This window comes from Sardina pilchardus, chromosome 5 (assembly GCF_963854185.1).
Source record: "Sardina pilchardus chromosome 5, fSarPil1.1, whole genome shotgun sequence".
NCBI lineage: Eukaryota > Metazoa > Chordata > Actinopteri > Clupeiformes > Clupeidae > Sardina > Sardina pilchardus.
The window spans coordinates 24,438,955-24,457,857 of NC_084998.1; the positions used below are offsets into that span (position 1 = coordinate 24,438,955).

General features: G+C 40.3%; 1 protein-coding gene and 1 pseudogene across 1 annotated transcript; both read left to right on the plus strand.

Annotated features, from left to right (window-relative positions):
* Nucleotides 1-2,113: 2,113 nt before the first annotated feature.
* On the plus strand, nt 2,114-3,056 carry LOC134080834 (olfactory receptor 10G7-like; annotated as a pseudogene).
* A 9,637-nt stretch (nt 3,057-12,693) lies between these two features.
* LOC134080836 (olfactory receptor 10G4-like) lies at nt 12,694-13,647 on the plus strand. Its single transcript, XM_062537447.1, has one exon. The coding sequence runs from the start codon at nt 12,694-12,696 to the stop codon at nt 13,645-13,647; it is 954 nt and encodes a 317-aa protein (XP_062393431.1).
* The last annotated feature ends 5,256 nt before the right edge of the window (nt 13,648-18,903 follow it).

The following is an 18,903-nucleotide window of genomic DNA, read 5'->3' on the forward strand; positions in this document are numbered from 1 at the left end:
GGAAGTCGTTTGGCTTTTTCAAAAGAGAAGGTCTCTTTATATGGCTCTGGTTCTATCTCTCCCGTTGTCAAGCGGGCATATCCCAGGATTCTGATTAACTTTAACTTTGAAAGATCGCTACTTTTATAGCCTACATGGCATCCAACTAGCTACAATCCACCTCCGTCATATGCTACAATGTTACTATGGTTCTGCACGTCTGTATTTCAGCTTGGATGCAACGTGACAGTTCATTTAAACTTCGCAACGAGTTTGGCGAATTAATATTCAAGTGTGATACGGGAACTACTTCAAAGGTAGCAGGTTATACGAAGTTAATGGCCACCCCATCAGCCAATCAGAGAAGAGAATTCCATTGTTGAGGGAGATAAGCAGAGAATCATTTATTCTTTTACATGAGAAAAGGCCAAGGGCAAAGCACTGCTTTATTTTCTTTTGTAACGACACCTCTTTGGTCTTTAATTTTTTTATGCAACATATACAGAGATATGTGTTTCTTCTGTTTATTTCTTTATGGTGTCCTCAGTGTGTGCCATTACTAAAATATTATATGAAAAACCTCACCTTTTCACAATAAAATGTTTTGTCATGTTCATACATCAAGTTGTTTGTCCTATTGATAACCATTAACTTGATCATGTAAAATGTGCACAATTGTAAAGTGAATGTGCACAATGAAAGATAACTTTCAGAATGCTTTCGATTATTGAACCGCATCGAATTGCATCGAATCGCATCGAATTGAATCGTACCGAATCGTTTGCTATTAACATGTATCTTTTTTTAAATCGTATCGTGACAATGTATCTAGATGCGAATCGTATCGTCTTTCACATGAGAGATTCACACCCCTAACAGATGGGTGGCTGATATTTTAGGCCGAAAAAACGTTTTTGAAAAAAATATCAGATATTAGACATGGAAATCAAAAATGGGAAATGGGAAAATTACCACAAATCTTAGTCACTTTTAAACGTGAGGCTAGCAGGCGAGATGCTAATGGTCTAACCCGATTTAATGATCTATGCTAAGATGAAGCTAAAAGTTGTATCGCCAGACTCACAGAACGGCTGGATGAACGGGGAAAAGGTAAATATCAATTGTTTTGCTCGAGGGGAGGTGTAAAATGAGCTTAATTCCAAAAATGGTGGAATATCCCTTTAAGTAAGTTTCACACTCTGGACCAAACAAAGGTCATGTCAACCACCCAGATATGTAAAATTTGAAAGACCAATGTAGGCCAGATTAGACAGGGGTAATCAGGATCGGACTGGTAATTAAGTTGGACCCAGACAGTTGTAGTCTGGACCAGCCCTATTTTCCCAAGTGTTGACACAGGACAATATCAGGCTATATGTATGGCTAGGCTAAGCAATATTATATTGGCTGCACAGTTTAGTTACTTGCCGTACGTAGAATCCACAATACATATTATTTCACTATTAAAAGTTTAGATGACACATATGTCATGTCACATATCAGAATTCCCAGGTCTCTCAATCACAGAAACTGCAATTAAACCATGCTACAATGGGTCAGAAATAACTAATTTAGCAAACCTAACCTATTATGTGCTTATTTCTATTTTGATTTGATTATTTCCTACCAGGCCTCTGACATGGACAGACGGATAGGCCAGATCCACTTGAAAAGATGGTGTTGATGGGTCGACGTTACCACTTTCTACGCCTGTCTTATATTCTTATAGGGCCCGATATTTCTGCCAGCCCTCCTGCCTTCTGTGTAAACTTGTGCTGTGTAGCATTCCACTTTTATCAATGTTGCAAGATACGGTCAAGGGTTTGCAATCACCTCTGTTCTTGTTTAACAGGAGATCTTTTGTCATATGTGAATACTAAACCTGTTGGTCCAGACCATAGTGGTGAGCCCAGTGGACTGCATAGGACTATATAAAACCTGACAAGCTGTCCCCTCAAAAGAATACTCAACAGTCATGACTCAGAAGTCTATCCAGTTGCACGACTCATGAGGGAAACTGAAGATTTCTACCATGTACAGTGCTGGATAACACTGTCTCACTCAGACTTTGAATTTTGATGAACTATGGATAGATGTCTTTTGGATACCTTTAAATGATATTTATATGTCAGACATGGGTATCACAAATTATTCAATAGTCAGAGTCTCTGAATTGACCATCACAGGCTTCGACCATCTACCACATCAGAAACTTCTTGGCTCCATCATCATGGTGACTTATGTTCTGATATTGATCTTTTGCACCACCAATATAAGGTTTGTAATTTCAGACAGGCGACTCTCCCATGTACATCTTCATCTGCAACTTGGCATTCGTCGACATCATGTTTACTACTGCTGCGAGTCTAACAATGTTATCTGTGCTTCTTCTTGAGATTAAAACAATGTCCTACTACTCGTGCGCCACCACTATGTACATCTATCATCTCGGGGACATTATGGAATGCTTTGCAGTAACCTTGATGGCTATGGATCAAATGCTCGCAATTAGGTGGCCTCTCAGATACCACAACATCCTCACTAACAGGCGCAGTATCATACTTATAGTAGTAACCTGGCTAATAGCTATTGCAGCAATGGGTGCTGTGACTAGAGTGGTCGATGGACTTCCATACTGTCAGCCCACAGTTAGATATGTGTTCTGTGACTATCCTGCAATGGTAAGGGCATCTTGTGTGGAGCCAGAGCCCTATTTTATTGTTGGTGTGATCATAGGGTTGTGGATGCTGGGTGGCCATTTCACACTGATCTTTCTAACATATGTTGTTATTGTTGTCACTGTACTAAGGTTATCAGACAAGGGAAGTCGGAAGAAAATGTTCAGCACTTGTATTTCACATGTCATTGTATGCTCCGTTTACTATGCTCCAAAGCTGGTCACTGTACTGTTGACTAGAATAGGGGTTCGTCTGAACCTCACGGAGAAGAATGCCGTAGTGATTATTGCTTCAATGGTGCCACCTCTTATCAACCCAGTAACTTACTGCATAACGACAAAAGAACTAAGAACACGTCTGATTAAATTCTTGACCCAAAACCGCATAGCTGTTAAGTGAGAGATCTCTGGATGCGGGCCTCCTGACACTTCCTAGGGTAAAAACCAAATCTGCAGGCCAGCGCTCCTTTGCTTTTACAGCTCCATATTTGTGGAATAGTCTTCCATCGGATGTTAGGGAAGCCAGTTCCGCAAATATTTTTAAAAGCAAACTAGAAACCTTCCTCTTTTACATCTGTTTTATTTGTTTTACATTTGTTTTATATTGTTTTACTGAAGCTTTTATTTCTTGTTTTATTCTTCTTCATTTTAATCTATCACCCTAACATACTGTTATTTTTATTTTAATCCATGACTCCACATATACTACTCTCATGTGGCTGCTCATGAGCTCAAAGGGTATCTCTGTGTACAGTGTTTTGAGACCATGCTTATGGTGATACTGCAGTTTAAATATCAATAAACTTGAAACTTGAAACTTACTTTGTTAATATTTGGGAAACTGCGAGCAAGGGGCCGCGACTGCACAGCCCAGGCTGCAGAGGTGCCGTGAGGGCGCAGCAAATGGACTTCAGAAACAATATATTTAAGCTCACAATATTCAGACTGGCCCAAAATGTTAGCGGCCCGGAAACGACCGGGAATCCTCCCGCATCTCCCGATTAGCCACCCCGAGCCTGGGGCCCTCCCCTGTGTGTGCAAATCCATGCAGTACACACAGAGACATACTGTATGTATCCTTCACATATCATCATCATCATCATAATCTTTTATTTGTCAGACTCAAGGTCCATAAAAGAACACACAAACATGTCCTACATAAAAGCAAACAGACCAAAAAACAAACAAATAATAATAAAAAAACACAACAAAGCCCAACAAAGCTCTCATCAGCCCCAAACCCCCAGCAATAGAGTTCAACCTGAGGGAGCCAAGTCTGAGGGAGGTTGAGGAGATCATCAAAGCAGCTCACTCAGGCTCAGCATCTATTCCAGGCCCCAGAGGAGTACCTTATCTGGTCTACAAGCACTGCCCAGAGCTTGTGTGGCACTTTTGGAACATCTTGAAAGTGATTTGGCGAAGAGGAAGAGTTGCTGACCAGTGGAGGTGGGCTGAGGGAGTGTGGATCCCCAAAGAGGAGAACTCAAAAAACACCAACCAGTTTCGAACGATCTCACTATTGAGTGTTGAAGGGAAGGTGTCTTTCAACATCATCTCACGAAGACTGACAGAGTTTCTCCTCAAGAACAATTACATCAACTAATCGGTGCAGAAGGAGTACTGAGTAGGGCTACTGAGAACACACTGGTGTAGTTACACAGCTCATTAGAGAAGCCCATGAGAACAGAGGCGACTTTGTCCTGTGGTTGGACCTGGCCAACGCCTAAGGGTCCATACCGCACAAACTGGTCAAGCTTGCCCTACACCTCCATCATGTTCCCAGTAAGATCAAGGACCTTGTTAAGGCCCTCTGGCCTTTTCTGTTATCATTTCTCTCTCCTCCCCTTTAAGACCAGGTTCAGGTGTGTTCCTGGGCGGGGCAGTGACTCAGCTGATCGGCCACTCCGACGCACAGGTGTGGCTGGGCATATGAGGAGCTGCCGGCTCATCGCGGGACTCTCTTTTTCCACAGACATGCTACACGCACATGTAGCACCCTTAAAGTAGGTTAAAGAAAATCAAACCTGAAGAAGGGGTGCACTGAGTCCTTACTAAATCAGCAATAATAACTTAATCTAGTCTGTGGGTTTTATACTGCTTGCACATTAATGTACCAAAATAACAAATGATGATCACAATAAGATATCTTAAACACAATGGTGCTTTACTGAATAAATGGTAGTTAAATTAAATTGAAATAAAACAAGTGGTCAAACTAAAACTTATTCTGTCTCAGTTGTTTTCGTTTCCCCCCTTAATACTACATACACAGAAGTCAACAGAGTACCAAGCACAGCACCTTTAACTTAATCTATTCCCGTATGGAGGAATTCACCTACTTTCTTAACATGTGCAAAAAACATACACATTAACCACACTTGAATTCACATCATCACAAACACACCCTGCACACAACCGTTCGTTCAGTATCAACGTAAACCTATGCCGGCAATATAATGAGTGTCATATGTTGCAGGCCTGTTTGTTGCTTGTGGTCGTAGAGGCCGCAAACTCAAATGGCCGCTTCACTCTCCAGAGCAATAGAAAATAAAAACAGGCGCCTTTACCTCCTTGCGGTAGAATGTTCACTGAACGCTGTTTCTCTCCCACCGCATTAGATGCGTAGCTTCGTTCGTCACTCAGTCCCCGTTGCTGTCAACATCCGTAGAGCCCTTGACGTCCCACTTGGTCAGGTGGACTAACGGGGCAGTCACACGCTTGCGTCCACCAACGTTCGTCCGTCGTTTTCCCATTCACTTTACATTGGCTGCACTTCATTTCATGCCGCACTGAATTGTGGGTCCGATGCGTTGCCTGGCATACGTTGCCTCCGCTAAAAAGTTGAGAAATGTTCAACTTTTGACGGATCGCGCAAGCGCCAGCCAATGAAATTCCGTGTATGCAAATTTTCGAACACTGACAAACCAATCAGTTCGCATTTATGGAAATGTGACAAAATGAGGCATACGTTGGCGGACGCAAGCGTGTGACTGCACGGTAAGACTCGACTCTGTCGACCAGCGTGGCACTAGCAAAGTCCTCAGCCACGAAACACTGGATAACACGTTAGCATCGAACCTATTTCAACTAGCTGCGCGGCTCCCCTGTGTTAGTGGGGCCTAGGCTACTATAGCTTAAACTTATACTCTAATCTAACACTAACGTTGTGAATAATACACCGTATAATTCCACTTTCAACACTTAAGCTCACTCCCGTGTGCTGGGGATGAATCAAACTTTTTCCATAAACACGCAGGTTCGGAGAGTCCAAAGAAACCCGTCACCCATCCTTTTTTCTCTTCTCCCTTTCTTTCACACTCTCATCCAATCCGATTCGAGCAGATTTTTCATGTCCAATACGGGGTCACTTACTTAGCTGTTACTAGGTAAAATACATCTCAAAATACATACATCATATATCACATTACATACTTTGCATTGAAAGTAACAAAACATGAAATAAACAAAATAAAATATTTTAACCCCGTTACACACACAGCACATTCCATGCAACCAAACACTCCCTTGCACGACTGATGACTGATCTCCTAACTCAGGGGTTCCCAAACTTTCCCATGACAAGGCCCCCCAAATACCACTAGATTGTGGCCAAGGCCCCCCTTTTGCATGATGTCGTATTGAACCCATCAACGATACGGCAAATGTAGAAATAAGTTAATAAAATAGGCCTATATAGGTGAAAATCTATTTATTTTATAGGCTTTGCACTATTTAGGGATGCAATGGTTTTACACGTTTCACGGTATTTTAAAACAATATGTGTTCATATGTTAAAAAAGCACTGATAGGCATACACAAGCTGAAATAGTTTTTAAAAAAGTGTGACAGTGTTTCTTACATTACAAAAATATATAGGCAAAACCTTATTGCCTTAAGCGGGATACAGATCATGCACAGCAGTCTCTGTTCGACCCTCCACACACACAGAAAATGGCTTATCTGGTTTCTATTCCATATTTTGAATTCATAAACTTTATATATTTTGTTAACATTATAGTATTTTGAGATCTGCATAATTACTTATAGCTAAAAATATTCAGTAATTTGAGTACTTCACATTGATTGCACTTGTCTTTAATGATATCACAGGGGTGGTGTGTAGGTCTAATTGAGTGCCTGTCACTTTAAAAAGTATGTGAACGTAATTAGGTTTCATTCGGTTTTTGGAAAGTAGTCACGCATAGTTCAAGGATATATGTTTTCATTACATAAAATGAATGTTCAAAAACGAACCAGGTAAAGAAAATATTTCTGGTGTCATAGAAAAGATAAGTGTCTTGCAATGTTACAATCTATGATTTAGGAGTAGCATGGTATTGTGTGTTGTCCCGTTCACTTTTTCCTTGGTCATGTTTAATTGGCTGGGTGCTTCTATCATGACTTTGAGTTTGGTATCTGTTTTATGTAATGAGTGACAACCAGTGCTCAAAATAAAACGTTACGGTATTCTCCTGATAACGTTAGTAGAATGGATTTAATATGAATGTACATATGTACATAAAAAGACGCCGAGTGTCTATATATGACAGCCACAGTGCACGTTTGCGGTGAAAATGTTCCCCGCCTTTTAAAAGGTGTAGCCTAAATCCAAATCGTGGTTAAATCCATCAAATTAAACAACAAAATCAGTAGGGTACCAATTTTGCTTCATAGTAGCCTGACAGGCCTATATCAAAAGCAGGCTCATGACGCTGGACGCAATTTAATACACGGTTTCCAGACCGTGGTTATCAACCGCGATAATAGGGTTTGAAATGAACACGGTAATTGTTAAAGGGATATTCCGCCATTTTTGGAAATACGCTCATTTTCCACCTCCCCTCGAGCAAAACAATCGATATTTACCTTGCTCCCGTTCATCCAGCCATTCTGTGAGTCTGGCGATACAACTTTTAGCTTCAGCCTAGCATAGATCATTGAATCGGATTAGACCATTAGCTTCTCGCCTGCTAGCTTCATGTTTAAAAGTGACTAAGATTTCTGGTAATTTTCCCATTTAAAACGTGTCTCCTCTCAAGTTAGAAAGTGCAATAAGACCAACTGAAAATGAAACCTGGCGTTTTGCTAGGCTGATTTGACATGGAACTACACTCTCATCTGGCGTAATAATCGAGGCAACTTGCAAACGTACCATAGGCGCAGTGATATCGTACGCAGCATCTGAAAATAGTCCCCATAGACAACAAGCAGTAGTAGTGCCAGTAGTTTCCAAGTTGCCTTGATTATTACGCCAGATGAGAGTGTAGTTCCATGTCAAATCAGCCTAGCAAAACGCCAGGTTTCATTTTCAGTGGAAACACGCCTCATATGGATGACCTGACCATCACAACAACATCGGTCCCAGGGAGCAGGTGGATCCTACAAGGACTCATCACCTGGGCAAGGATGAGTTTTAAGCCCTCCAAGTCAGTCCATGGTGCTGAAGAAGAGGAAAGTGATTGACAAGTTCTGTTTTTTCATCCCAACCATCACGGAGCAACCTGTCAAGAGTTTGGGGAAGCTCTTTGACTCCAGCCTGAAAGACTCTGCCGCCATCCAGAAATCCAACAAAGAACTTGAAGCTTGGCACATCAAGGTTGACAAGTCCGGTCTCTGGTAGATTTAAAGCCTGGTCTGAGCAGGCGTGGAGGAACAGCGAGTGAGCAGGGCTGTAGTAGGACTCCGGCAGCAGGGAGCGTGGACAAGGTGGGAGAGTACACTGCAGTGCAGGATCACCTGGGCAAACATCTTGCAGGCACATTTCCATCGGGTCCATTTCCTTGAGCAAGCTGTCTATGATGCCCTGCCAATTCCAGCGAACCTCCATGTCTGGGGGAAGAGTGAGACACCTTCTTGCCTTCTGTGCTCTGGAGGAGGCTATTTAGAACATCTCCTCAGCAGCTGCCCAAAGGCTCTGGTTGATGGTCGCTATCGTTGGCGCCACGACCAGGTGCTTGAAGCAGTTGCCGTCAGCACTAGAGTCAGGCTAGTCAGCAGGTGCGTAGGAACCACGGGGGTCGGGGGGGTCGGGACACCCCCAATGTTGGACCCCCTCCCGAAAGAAAAACGCTGCAAAGTACAGATGTTGTTGATTACTTAGCTCAATTATATCCTCCTGAGTTACGGCCCCATAACTAGCCTATAGCTATCGGTGCGCATCGGAGGTCTTTCACATTGTGTTTTAAGAATGCTCCCGAAACGAAGCCTGTCTCAATAATGCAGCATGGAGCACTTCCTCACCTTGAGTGTCTGAAAGCTAATGTAGGCTACTCTCTCAGTCCAAATATTTAGTTTACGGCCTTCTTTCATTATTTTCGAAATAGTTAAGAGGATAGCCTATTGTGGGTGAATACAGTAGTCTACGATAGCCTAAATAAGTTAGTCTTACGGCTGTCGCTTTTAAATGTAGGCTTATCACTTGACGTGGCACATAGCCTAATTATCTGGTTACCTGGATTTAGCAAGTCCATACACTTTGTTCATCCTATTAAAGGCTATGCTTTTAAAATTAAATGTATAACAATTTGCCTCTTATTATAATCTACACACTGTCACGACGTACATGGTTACGGGCGGATATGAGCAACCGAAGGCCTCGGTTGACTTAAAATAAACGGGCAGAATGCCTGTTTACAAACTACGTCAAACATGCAATAATATAACAAATGAAAAAACACAAATGAAAGATGAATAGGCTACTCACTGTATTTTGTCACAAATTAAGCAATGAGTTCGTTCGTGGCCACCTAGCGCGCAACTTACGCGCTGAGGTGAAGGCCCGACACATAGGCCTACTAATTAACACAAAGCTTCATAATGCAGAAACAAACACCCCCTCAAAGTTCAGTGTCCATACGTCCAAACAATAAACATAAGAAGCCGACAGTCAAAAACGACAACGAGATCTCCCAGACACGAAAAACAATGTTTATCTCACAGTTTGTTGAGTATCGTTCCAACACTGATGCGCAAGGCAATCTCAGCTTTCGCGTTCGTTAGCTGTATTCCAATGAGAAAAATCCACAAGGAAATGGTCACGGCAATGCAGCATACAGGAATTTTCTTACCACGTTACTTTGTTGAGCTGGCTGCATACAGGTAACAATAGCCACAGCGCGCTCTCCCTGCATCTCCATTTAAACTAAGGGCAAACCCATTCATTGTGCCCAAAACGCGCATCCATCTGTCAGCTGACATAAAATTTACTTAGATGGCATATGAAAAGTCAAGAAGAAGAAACATATTTTCATTTAAGCAACGTTTATGCAACCATGTAAAGGGAAGCATTGGGGGAGTCAGTTTAAGTTGTCCTAAAGACTAGCTGTGTTCGTTTTCAGGGAAGAAATGTGTTCTGAATAGCCTATGTGCAGATGTTCTTCCCAGTTCCAAAAATAGGTTAAGAAAAAGACTGAAATACATATTTTCAAAGCGGCATCTTACAGAGGGCCATTAAAACTTCAGTAATAGGTTTTTTTTTTTATCTCTTATGTGACTTATAATTCGCCCCCTTTATTTATTAATATAAAAAAAATTCGGCGCCAATGCTTACTACGTTCCTACGCGCCTGCTAGTCAGCACAGGTTCAGGCAACAAGTCGGTGAGCAGCGCTGATTGGCTAGTCAGAAGGCGATGCAATGTGCTGATTTGCTGATTGGCTCTTTTTTGGCACGTCAAAAATCTGCCATAATTCGTGTCTGTTAAAAAGATTTGTAGCTTCGTAGATCCAGTTCGCACATGACAGATAGATGTCGTACTTCTCCCAATTGCTGCTGTTCCACATGCATTCAAAATCTCTGTGGACAAATGATTTTCACAAGTGCACAAAATATTTCTGCAGGTACGCATTTTTTTTGCACACAAACAAATTAATTCCACAGCTACAAAACGGTTCTACATTTGTGCAAATCATATCCTCGAAGACATTTTTTTTTTGCACATGCACAAAATATTTCTACAAGTACAAAGTTTCCGTGCACAAGCATAAATGTTTTATACAGCTGCAAAACTCTATTACTCATGTGAATATCTTTTCACGGGCACAAAATCTTTTTGTCATAGTTTTGACTACATACGGTGGTCTCACACAGTGCTGCATCTCACAAAACATACTCAAAGATGTGTGTGTGTGTGTGTGTGTGTGTGTGTGTGTGTGTGTGTGTGTGTGCACTGTGCATCTATGTGTGTGTGTGTGTGTGTGCACTGTGCATCTGTGTGTGTGTGTGTGTGTGAGGTGTGTGTAAGTGTGTGTGTGTGTGTACTGTGCATCTATGTGTGTGTGTGTGTGTGTGTGTGTGTGTGAGGTGTGTGTGCATGTTTGTGCATGTGTTTGTGTAATTGTTATGTATATGTGTGTGTGTGCTAGTGTGTGTGTGTGTGTGTGTGTGTGTGTGTGTGTGTGTATGTGCCTGTGCTTGTCTGTGTTTGTTTGTGTGTGTGTGTGTGTGTACACAGTATGTGTGTGTGTGTTCCTGCATATTTGTGTGTGTGTGTGTGTGTGTGTGTGTGTTTGTGTATGACCGTAGCATCCAGCACCCAGAGCAACCCTTCGCTTAATACCACCATCTACAGGCCGATGGGTATACAGTCCTGAATGTACACATAAATTCATTTATTTTATAGCCCCCCATGGATGAAATTCCACAAAACTTACCCCCAGAGGGTGTCAGGTTAATCATACACATGAAATTTGGTGCAGTTCATAACATCTCATCTGAAGATAGGGGCGATAAAAGCAATATTATATAGCATTTTCGATTTTTACCATGGGGGTGCAAATCACAAATGACTGGTTATAAGCTAATTCGATGCGGGCTCTTGAGACCAACATACCATAAACATTTGTCATCCTTGGTGCCATGGTTCAGGTAGTTATTTAGGAAAAAGTGTCATTTTTGGGCTTCGGTGCCCCGGTGTTACGGTGTCCCGGGAATCGTTGACCAAAAATATGATGGGGAAAAAAATAAACGTTGACTGCTTTGCTAGCTATATATGAAATAACCTAATAAAATGGTGTTTTCATAAAAACTATCAAGTACGGTGGTGTATTGCTGTCACACTAAAAAAAAAGAAATGCTCAGATATCAAGTAATTACGTGAAAGTTTCTTGATATAGCAAGATCTTTTTCACGTTTTAACAAAAAAGTTTACACATGAAACTTAACACATGAAATTATCACATTATTTCATGATAACGATATTTTCAAGTTATAACATGAAAATATCATGTTATTTCAAGATATGATATTTTCACGTTAATTACAATTTATTTATCATGTTATTGCATGAAATTATCACATTATTTCATGAACTAAATGAAAGGAGAGATATAAAGGCTGGTAGGCTAGCCTACTATGGCTTACGAGTCAATCACATTCTAGTTCGGTTTATGGTGATTCTCCAGTTAATGAACATGTAAGGGATAATCAACGACGCGCCGTGCGTTTATAGGAAAATAATGCACGTTCGAAGTGGTAGTAAGGTCCTGACACTTCGATAAGTGCATTATTTTCCTATCAACGCATGGCGCGGAGTTGATTATCCCGCTTATACCACTATCATTTTCGTTTATATTGCCACTGTCTTAGATACAAAGTTGCTGTCTTTACCCTTACATTCACATTGGCGAATTAATTTGTAAGTGTAATAAGCCCAAAAGAAGGGAACTATTTCATAGCCGTGCGGTATATCGAAAAATAATGCACGTTCCAAATAACACATCACAATAGGAAATTTGACCAAGCAGTGGTATAAGTGATGATATTATATGTGAACACCCAAGCACTGTAATATTCAGTATGCCTTCTGGATGGACAGCTGCATTGTGCATTTGCTGGCAAGCTGAAGGATCTGGAATACAAAGACTCACCATTTACATCATAGCCTTTGGACATACAGCACATAACCTCGAAGCAAATTACATTTTGTTTATGGTTGCTACCCTTGCACCAATACATGTAGATCCAAATACCAATAGACTATCCTGTAAGCTATAATAATAGCTGCCAAAGAGTATTTTCTACAGACAACAGTGCCGTAACATGGGAACCAAAAATAACACAACTGTGCGGGTGTCTGAGTTCATCATAATAGGCTTTGATCATCTTTCGCATCAGAAACTTCTTGGCTCCATCATCCTTATTACATATGTTCTCATACTGGTTGGTTGTTGCACAAATGTGAGTATGATAGCTGCAGACAGACATTTGCACTCACCAATGTATATATTCATTTGCAATTTAGCCATTGTGGACATCATTTTTAGCACCAGCTCTTGCATATCAATGATAGCTGTGCTTCTGGCAGAAATGAAAAGGATTTCCTTCTATTCATGCTTCACTGGCATGTTCTTCTACCATCTTGGGGATATTACTTCTATTCTGACATTAACCTGGATGGCTGTGGATCGAATGCTTGCGATTAGCTTGCCACTGAGATACAACAGTATCCTCACAAGCAGACGGTGTATCATGGGCATTGGGGCTTCCTGGATAATTGCAATGATATCAATGAGTAAAATTTCAGAAGCAGCATACAATGTTCCATACTGCCAACCCATAGTAAGATATGTGTTTTGTGACTATCCTGCAATGGTAAGAGCTGGATGTGGGAACCCTTTGCCTTATTTTACAATCCCAATTATTGTGGGCTGGTGGCTGTGGCTTCTGGGCGGACATTTTACGCTAATCTTCTTGACATATGTTGTTATTGTCTGGACCGTTCTGAGAATCTCAGACAAGGGAAGCAGGAAGAAGATGTTTAGTACTTGTATTTCACATATCATTGTGGTTTCTGTTTACTATGCACCTAAACTGGTATCTGTGCTGCTCACCAGAGTTGGTGTGAATCTTAACCTGACTGAGAGGAATGCTGTACTAATTGTGGCCTCAACGATGACTCCCCTAATCAACCCTATAACTTACTGTCTTACAACAAAAGAACTGAGAACACGCCTGGTAAACCGATTCACTAAAAAACATGTTGCTATCAAGTGACTGAGTGAAAGCATTATATATTTACAGACAGACAGTAGCTTATTCCCTCACAATGTTTTCAGTTATCTGTAACAGTACTTTGGTGATTCATTTTAACAGGGTCTATAGATCTCTTTTTTTCTCACCAAATGTTTTGTAATATTTACTGAATATATAAAAATCAAGATGCGCTGGCTCCAAAGCCATATACCGCTCTTGATTGATCAATAAAGACTCTGTACTCTGCACTGAGATAATGCTGTTTATGTGTGGGCACAGGTATCATGTAACATTAAACTTTTTGGATCAATTTCTTATTTTGCTCAACTGCACTGCCAAATAGATGTATGAGTGTTATTATCTTTATATTTAAAAAAATCTATTCAGCAAGAGACTTTATAGCGCTCTCTCGAAAAATCTTAATGGACAGTGGAAATCCTACAGGGTTTATTTATTTCAATAGGATTCCAATATAATTCTAGTTTCAATGTTGCCATTACAAAGGATTCTGAGGTCTGACGATGTAATCCCAAAGGATTTTCATCATGATTATACTTTTCTTACAGGATTTTGTATTACCTCTCTATTGGAGTCCAGGCTTGAACTTAGGCCTAGCCTCCAGTATTTATTTGTATTTCAAACGGATTCTGATATCACTATTGGTGTTTTAAAGGATTTTGGAGGTAAAATGATGAAGCCCTAAAGGATTCAAAATTTCCAATAGGATTTTCATCATGAGACTTTCATTCAGGATTTGCATTTCCTCTGTATTGGACTCTTGGCTTGAACTTGTATTAGCCTAGCCTACATCTACTATGCATTTAAAATCCACATTTCATACACACTATCAGGGAAACCAATTCATATGAAGAATGTGTGTGTGTGTGTGTGTGTGTGTATACTGTATATATATATATATATATATATACACACAATATACAGTATATATTCTGTATAATGTTACAGTCAAAGAACCAAATAATACTATTTAAAAAACTAAATGAATATACAAAATAACAAAAGATAAATGGAACAACAACAAAATGTGCACAGTTCTGTAAAATATTGCAGTAGGGCTACTTGGAGAACACAGTCATCATGTCAATGTAGGCTAGCTGATGAAGTGGCTGGCAATACACTATTGGTAGCCTATAGGTAATTACCTCTGTCAAGGAGGTTATCTTTTTATCGGGGACCGGTGTTTGTTTGTTTGTCTGTCTGTCTGTCTGTCTGTCTGTTTGTCTGTCTGTCTGTTAGCAAGATAACTCAAAAAGTGCTGTACTCAACATACAGCCATGCTTGTCTATTTCTGCTTGGATTATTCTGCACACTTCCAATCATAAATTCAAAAGCGGCTGTCTCATGTGTTGAAGCCATTCTGCAACCTCTGGTCTATGTGAGCTCTTCCACTTACGGAGAATAATTCTAGCTGCTACCATGAAAGCTGTTACCATTACTCCAGTCTCCAGCTTTGGATTTAGCAAGTTATCAGTTACGTTTTTGAGGGTTCGGAGGGGGGATGTAGTGAAGGGACAGAGCAGTGACCCAACCCAGTCTTGAACCCAGGTCTCCGGGATACTAACCCTGCCGTTTGACCGTAACACCAAAGAGCCAGGCCTGTTGGTATGGCTGTCATATGAATAGTGCATAGCCTACTCCACTGTAGTGATGGTACTCTGTCACATTGAAATTCAGCCACTACCCTCCCATTACGTAGGAGTCAGGACACATTTTAAGTTTAAAGTATTATTCAGGCTTATTCAAGGTTTCAAAACAACTATAATTACTATGACCAAATTTTTTCATGAGTGTCATGGTCTCTTCTGGTCAATCAATCCGTACTGACAGCATTCTTTAGATGCTACATTGAATCCATTATCACCTTAAATATCAGCGCCTGGGCATTTGGGGCACTGTCCAACATCCATATGAATCATAACACTGAGCAGCAATAACTCATCAGCACATACAACAGACAAGACAGATCACCCTGGACATCACTCACAAACTTCACAGCCAGTATCGGCCCTTACACAGCTCTTCATAGTGCTGCAGAAAGTTCCATTCACATGAATGGGCCTTCAGAACGCTCAGACATTTAAGTATTATTTATTGCTCGTCCAGTATACATACTATTTATTCACGAGGCCTAGCTAGCTTTTGTGTCTAATATGGGCTATGTGTGCGTGTGTGTGTGTGTGTGTGTGTGTAATAAAAACATCAATGGAATAATGGAAATGTCACTGCTCTCATTAAGTTACCCCAGCACCATCTGATCATTGTTAGCACAAAGCAGGATTTGGTTCAGCTTGTCGGTGAATGTGTTGTCAAGGCAGAGCGTACCTAGCAACCAGCCAACAGCAGCAGAATAAATAACAGGGGCACACCTGATATAAGGTCAATTTTCTCCAGACTGTAATGCTCAAAACTGCTAAAGTTGTACCTGAAGTGGTCAAAAGGGGTTGAGGGTCATGAAACTGTGCCCAAAATGCCCATATAAACTTCATGGAACAGTTGCTGCCTCTGCTCTGCATAAAGGGGGATTTTGACCCACAAGAAAGTTGAACACAGTGAACACCACAATAACAGAGGCCTAAGCAAACAGGCCTTCTTTGATTGAGTACATCACACTGTCCAATATCAGTATGACCTCACAAATGCGCAAATAAACGTACTTACTTACTTTCAAATGTTTGTAATATATATTTTTCAAATATGTGAAAATGAAATCAGTCCCTTTCTAGCCCAAAATTCTAAGATATTGGCCAGGTTTCCCAGATTCGTTAAGAAGCTCTTAAGTGCTAAGAACTTCTTAGGAACGCTCTAAGAACATTCTAAGAATGCTCCTAAGAAGTTCTTAGCACTTAAGAGCTTCTTAACGAATCTGGGAAACCCAGCCCTTATCTGTTTTATTTGCTGTAAAGTCAGGATCATACATCATTACTCTTAAGTCGTATATTCTCACTCTGAATTCTTAGTTGTTTACACAGTTTTCTCCAGTTTTCGATAGTAGCTCCAGGAAGAGCAATAGAATAGAATAGAATAGAATATATACTTTTTTGATCCCGTGAGGGAAATTCAGTTCTCTGCATTTAACCCAATTTAACCGAATTAGTGAACACACAGTGAGGTGAATCACACAACCCAGAGCAGTGAGCTGCCTGCCCAACCAGCGGCGCTCGGGGAGCAGTGAGGGGTTAGGTGCCTTGCTCAAGGGCACTTCAGCCGTGGTGGACTGGTCGGGGATCGAACCGGCAACCCTCCGGTTACAAGCCCGATGCGCTAACCAGTACACCACGGCTGCCCACAATAGGGCCACGGAATAATATATTCATTCTAAATCTCTGAGAAAAAAAGTAAAATTTTTCGAGAAACAAGTCAACATTTTCGAGAAAAAAAGTCAAAATGTTAAAAAGTCTAACTTTTTGAGAAACAAAGTCAAAAGTTTTGAGAAAAAAAACCATTTAGGCAATGTAACTGGTAGTGCTTGAAAAAGAAAAAGTAGCTGTGGTAATACTATCATCTTCACAGTTTCAACCCTACTATATATGCCATCCGGCATCAATTTTCACCTACTTAAATCCTGTCGTATCTTGTAATTGTTTTTATACAGTCATGGTTGAAGTTGATGGCACCCATGCTGAAGTTCACTTCAAAAAAGGAATATAAAATCATCTTTTGGAAATTGATTTTAATGGCAATTCAGTTTTGTTCAGTTAGCCTATTAGCCTGTTTGATGCTCATTGAGCTCAATGCAAATCAAACCAGCTACAGTAATAGGCTAACTGAACAAAACCGTACAAAACACCATGTCAATCTCTAGGTATGGTGAAGGGTGTGTGATGATGTGGGGCTATTTTAGTTCCAACGGTCAAAGGAACTTTATCAGGATGCATAGTATCCTGAATCCATGAAATAAGTGGCCTTTGAAAATAAAAAAAACCTGCCTGCCCCTATGTTAACCCTATGTGTTAAATTCCCATAGGGTATATAGGGGTGCCAATATTTTTTACCCCAGTATTTTGGGAAGAACATTTATTTATGTATGATACATTATTCATTCACAAAGAAAATTGGTGTCCTTACAGGTTGGATTTTTCCTAACTTTATTGCTTAAGCCAATTTCCAAAAGATGATTTTATATTCCTCTTTTTAGTCAACTTTAGCATGGGTGCCATCAATTTCAGCCATGACTAGATCCCTACAATCCTTATTAATATTAATACCTAAGTACTTTACAGTTTCTGTATCCCATTTTATTTTGTAACGCTCCTCCAAAAGTGAATTTATTTTCATTCCAGTAGTTAAAGACTCACATTTATTATTGTTAATCTATATCCCGATAATTTACTATATTCGTGTTGATCACCTCCATCAAATGTTTTACTGAGATGTCTGGTGAAGTTAAATAAGTTATTATATCATCTGCATACAATGGCAATCTATGCGTCTCATTGCCTATTCCTATTCCTTTAATATTGTTATTCTGTCGTATAGCTATTGCAAGTACTTCAATGTATAGAGTAAAAAGTAGTGGAGAGAGAGAAAGACTTCTTCTTAAGCAAAGACTTATGTCTACTATTTTTTCAGAGTGCGAACCTTCAAGTAATCTTACAAGAAAGCTCAAAGTATCCTCATACTAACACAATGCAAACTATATTTTTTATCTTGATATAAGATTAAAGCAATACTAAAGATTTTGGAAATAATGTTTCCAAAATAATTTCAGTGGTGCATCAACTCGTAAATCAGGGTGAATAGCACTTCTGTATTCGCAGCCCTCTATCGGCTATAACCACACTAAGCTTACCAGATTGGGTAGCGGATCTGTAGTTCGATGGATTGAGAAATGTGAAAGTAAAAAAATGACTTGCTTCGATGTCGCAATACATCATACTTTCATAGAATCATGCAACATACTCTACCTTGTCTGTGGACATTGTTATTTGCTGGATAAACAAATAGCGTGCATGCGATAGAGGAAAAGTGCTCTAAAACACTTGGTAAGATATCACTTTTTGCAGTGAAAGGGTTGTTTTTGTATTTAGTTTACAGTTTTGTTTTATTTTGCTTTACATTGGCATGTGCATGTGAGTGTGTGTGTGTGTGTGTGTGTGTGTGTGTGTGTGTGTGTGTGTGTGTGTGTGTGTGGTAGTAAGCCTAGTGTTCAGGATGGACAGCTGCTCTGTAGGTCCAAATCCCAATAGATTATCCTGTAAGATATAACACTATAGCTGCCAAAGAGTCTTTTCAGCAGACACTTCACAGTGCCATGAG

What these genes read in the sequence shown, in the direction of transcription:
- LOC134080836 (XM_062537447.1), top strand. Translation starts at nt 12,694, where the DNA reads ATGGGAACCAAAAATAACACAACTGTGCGGGTGTCTGAGTTCATCATA.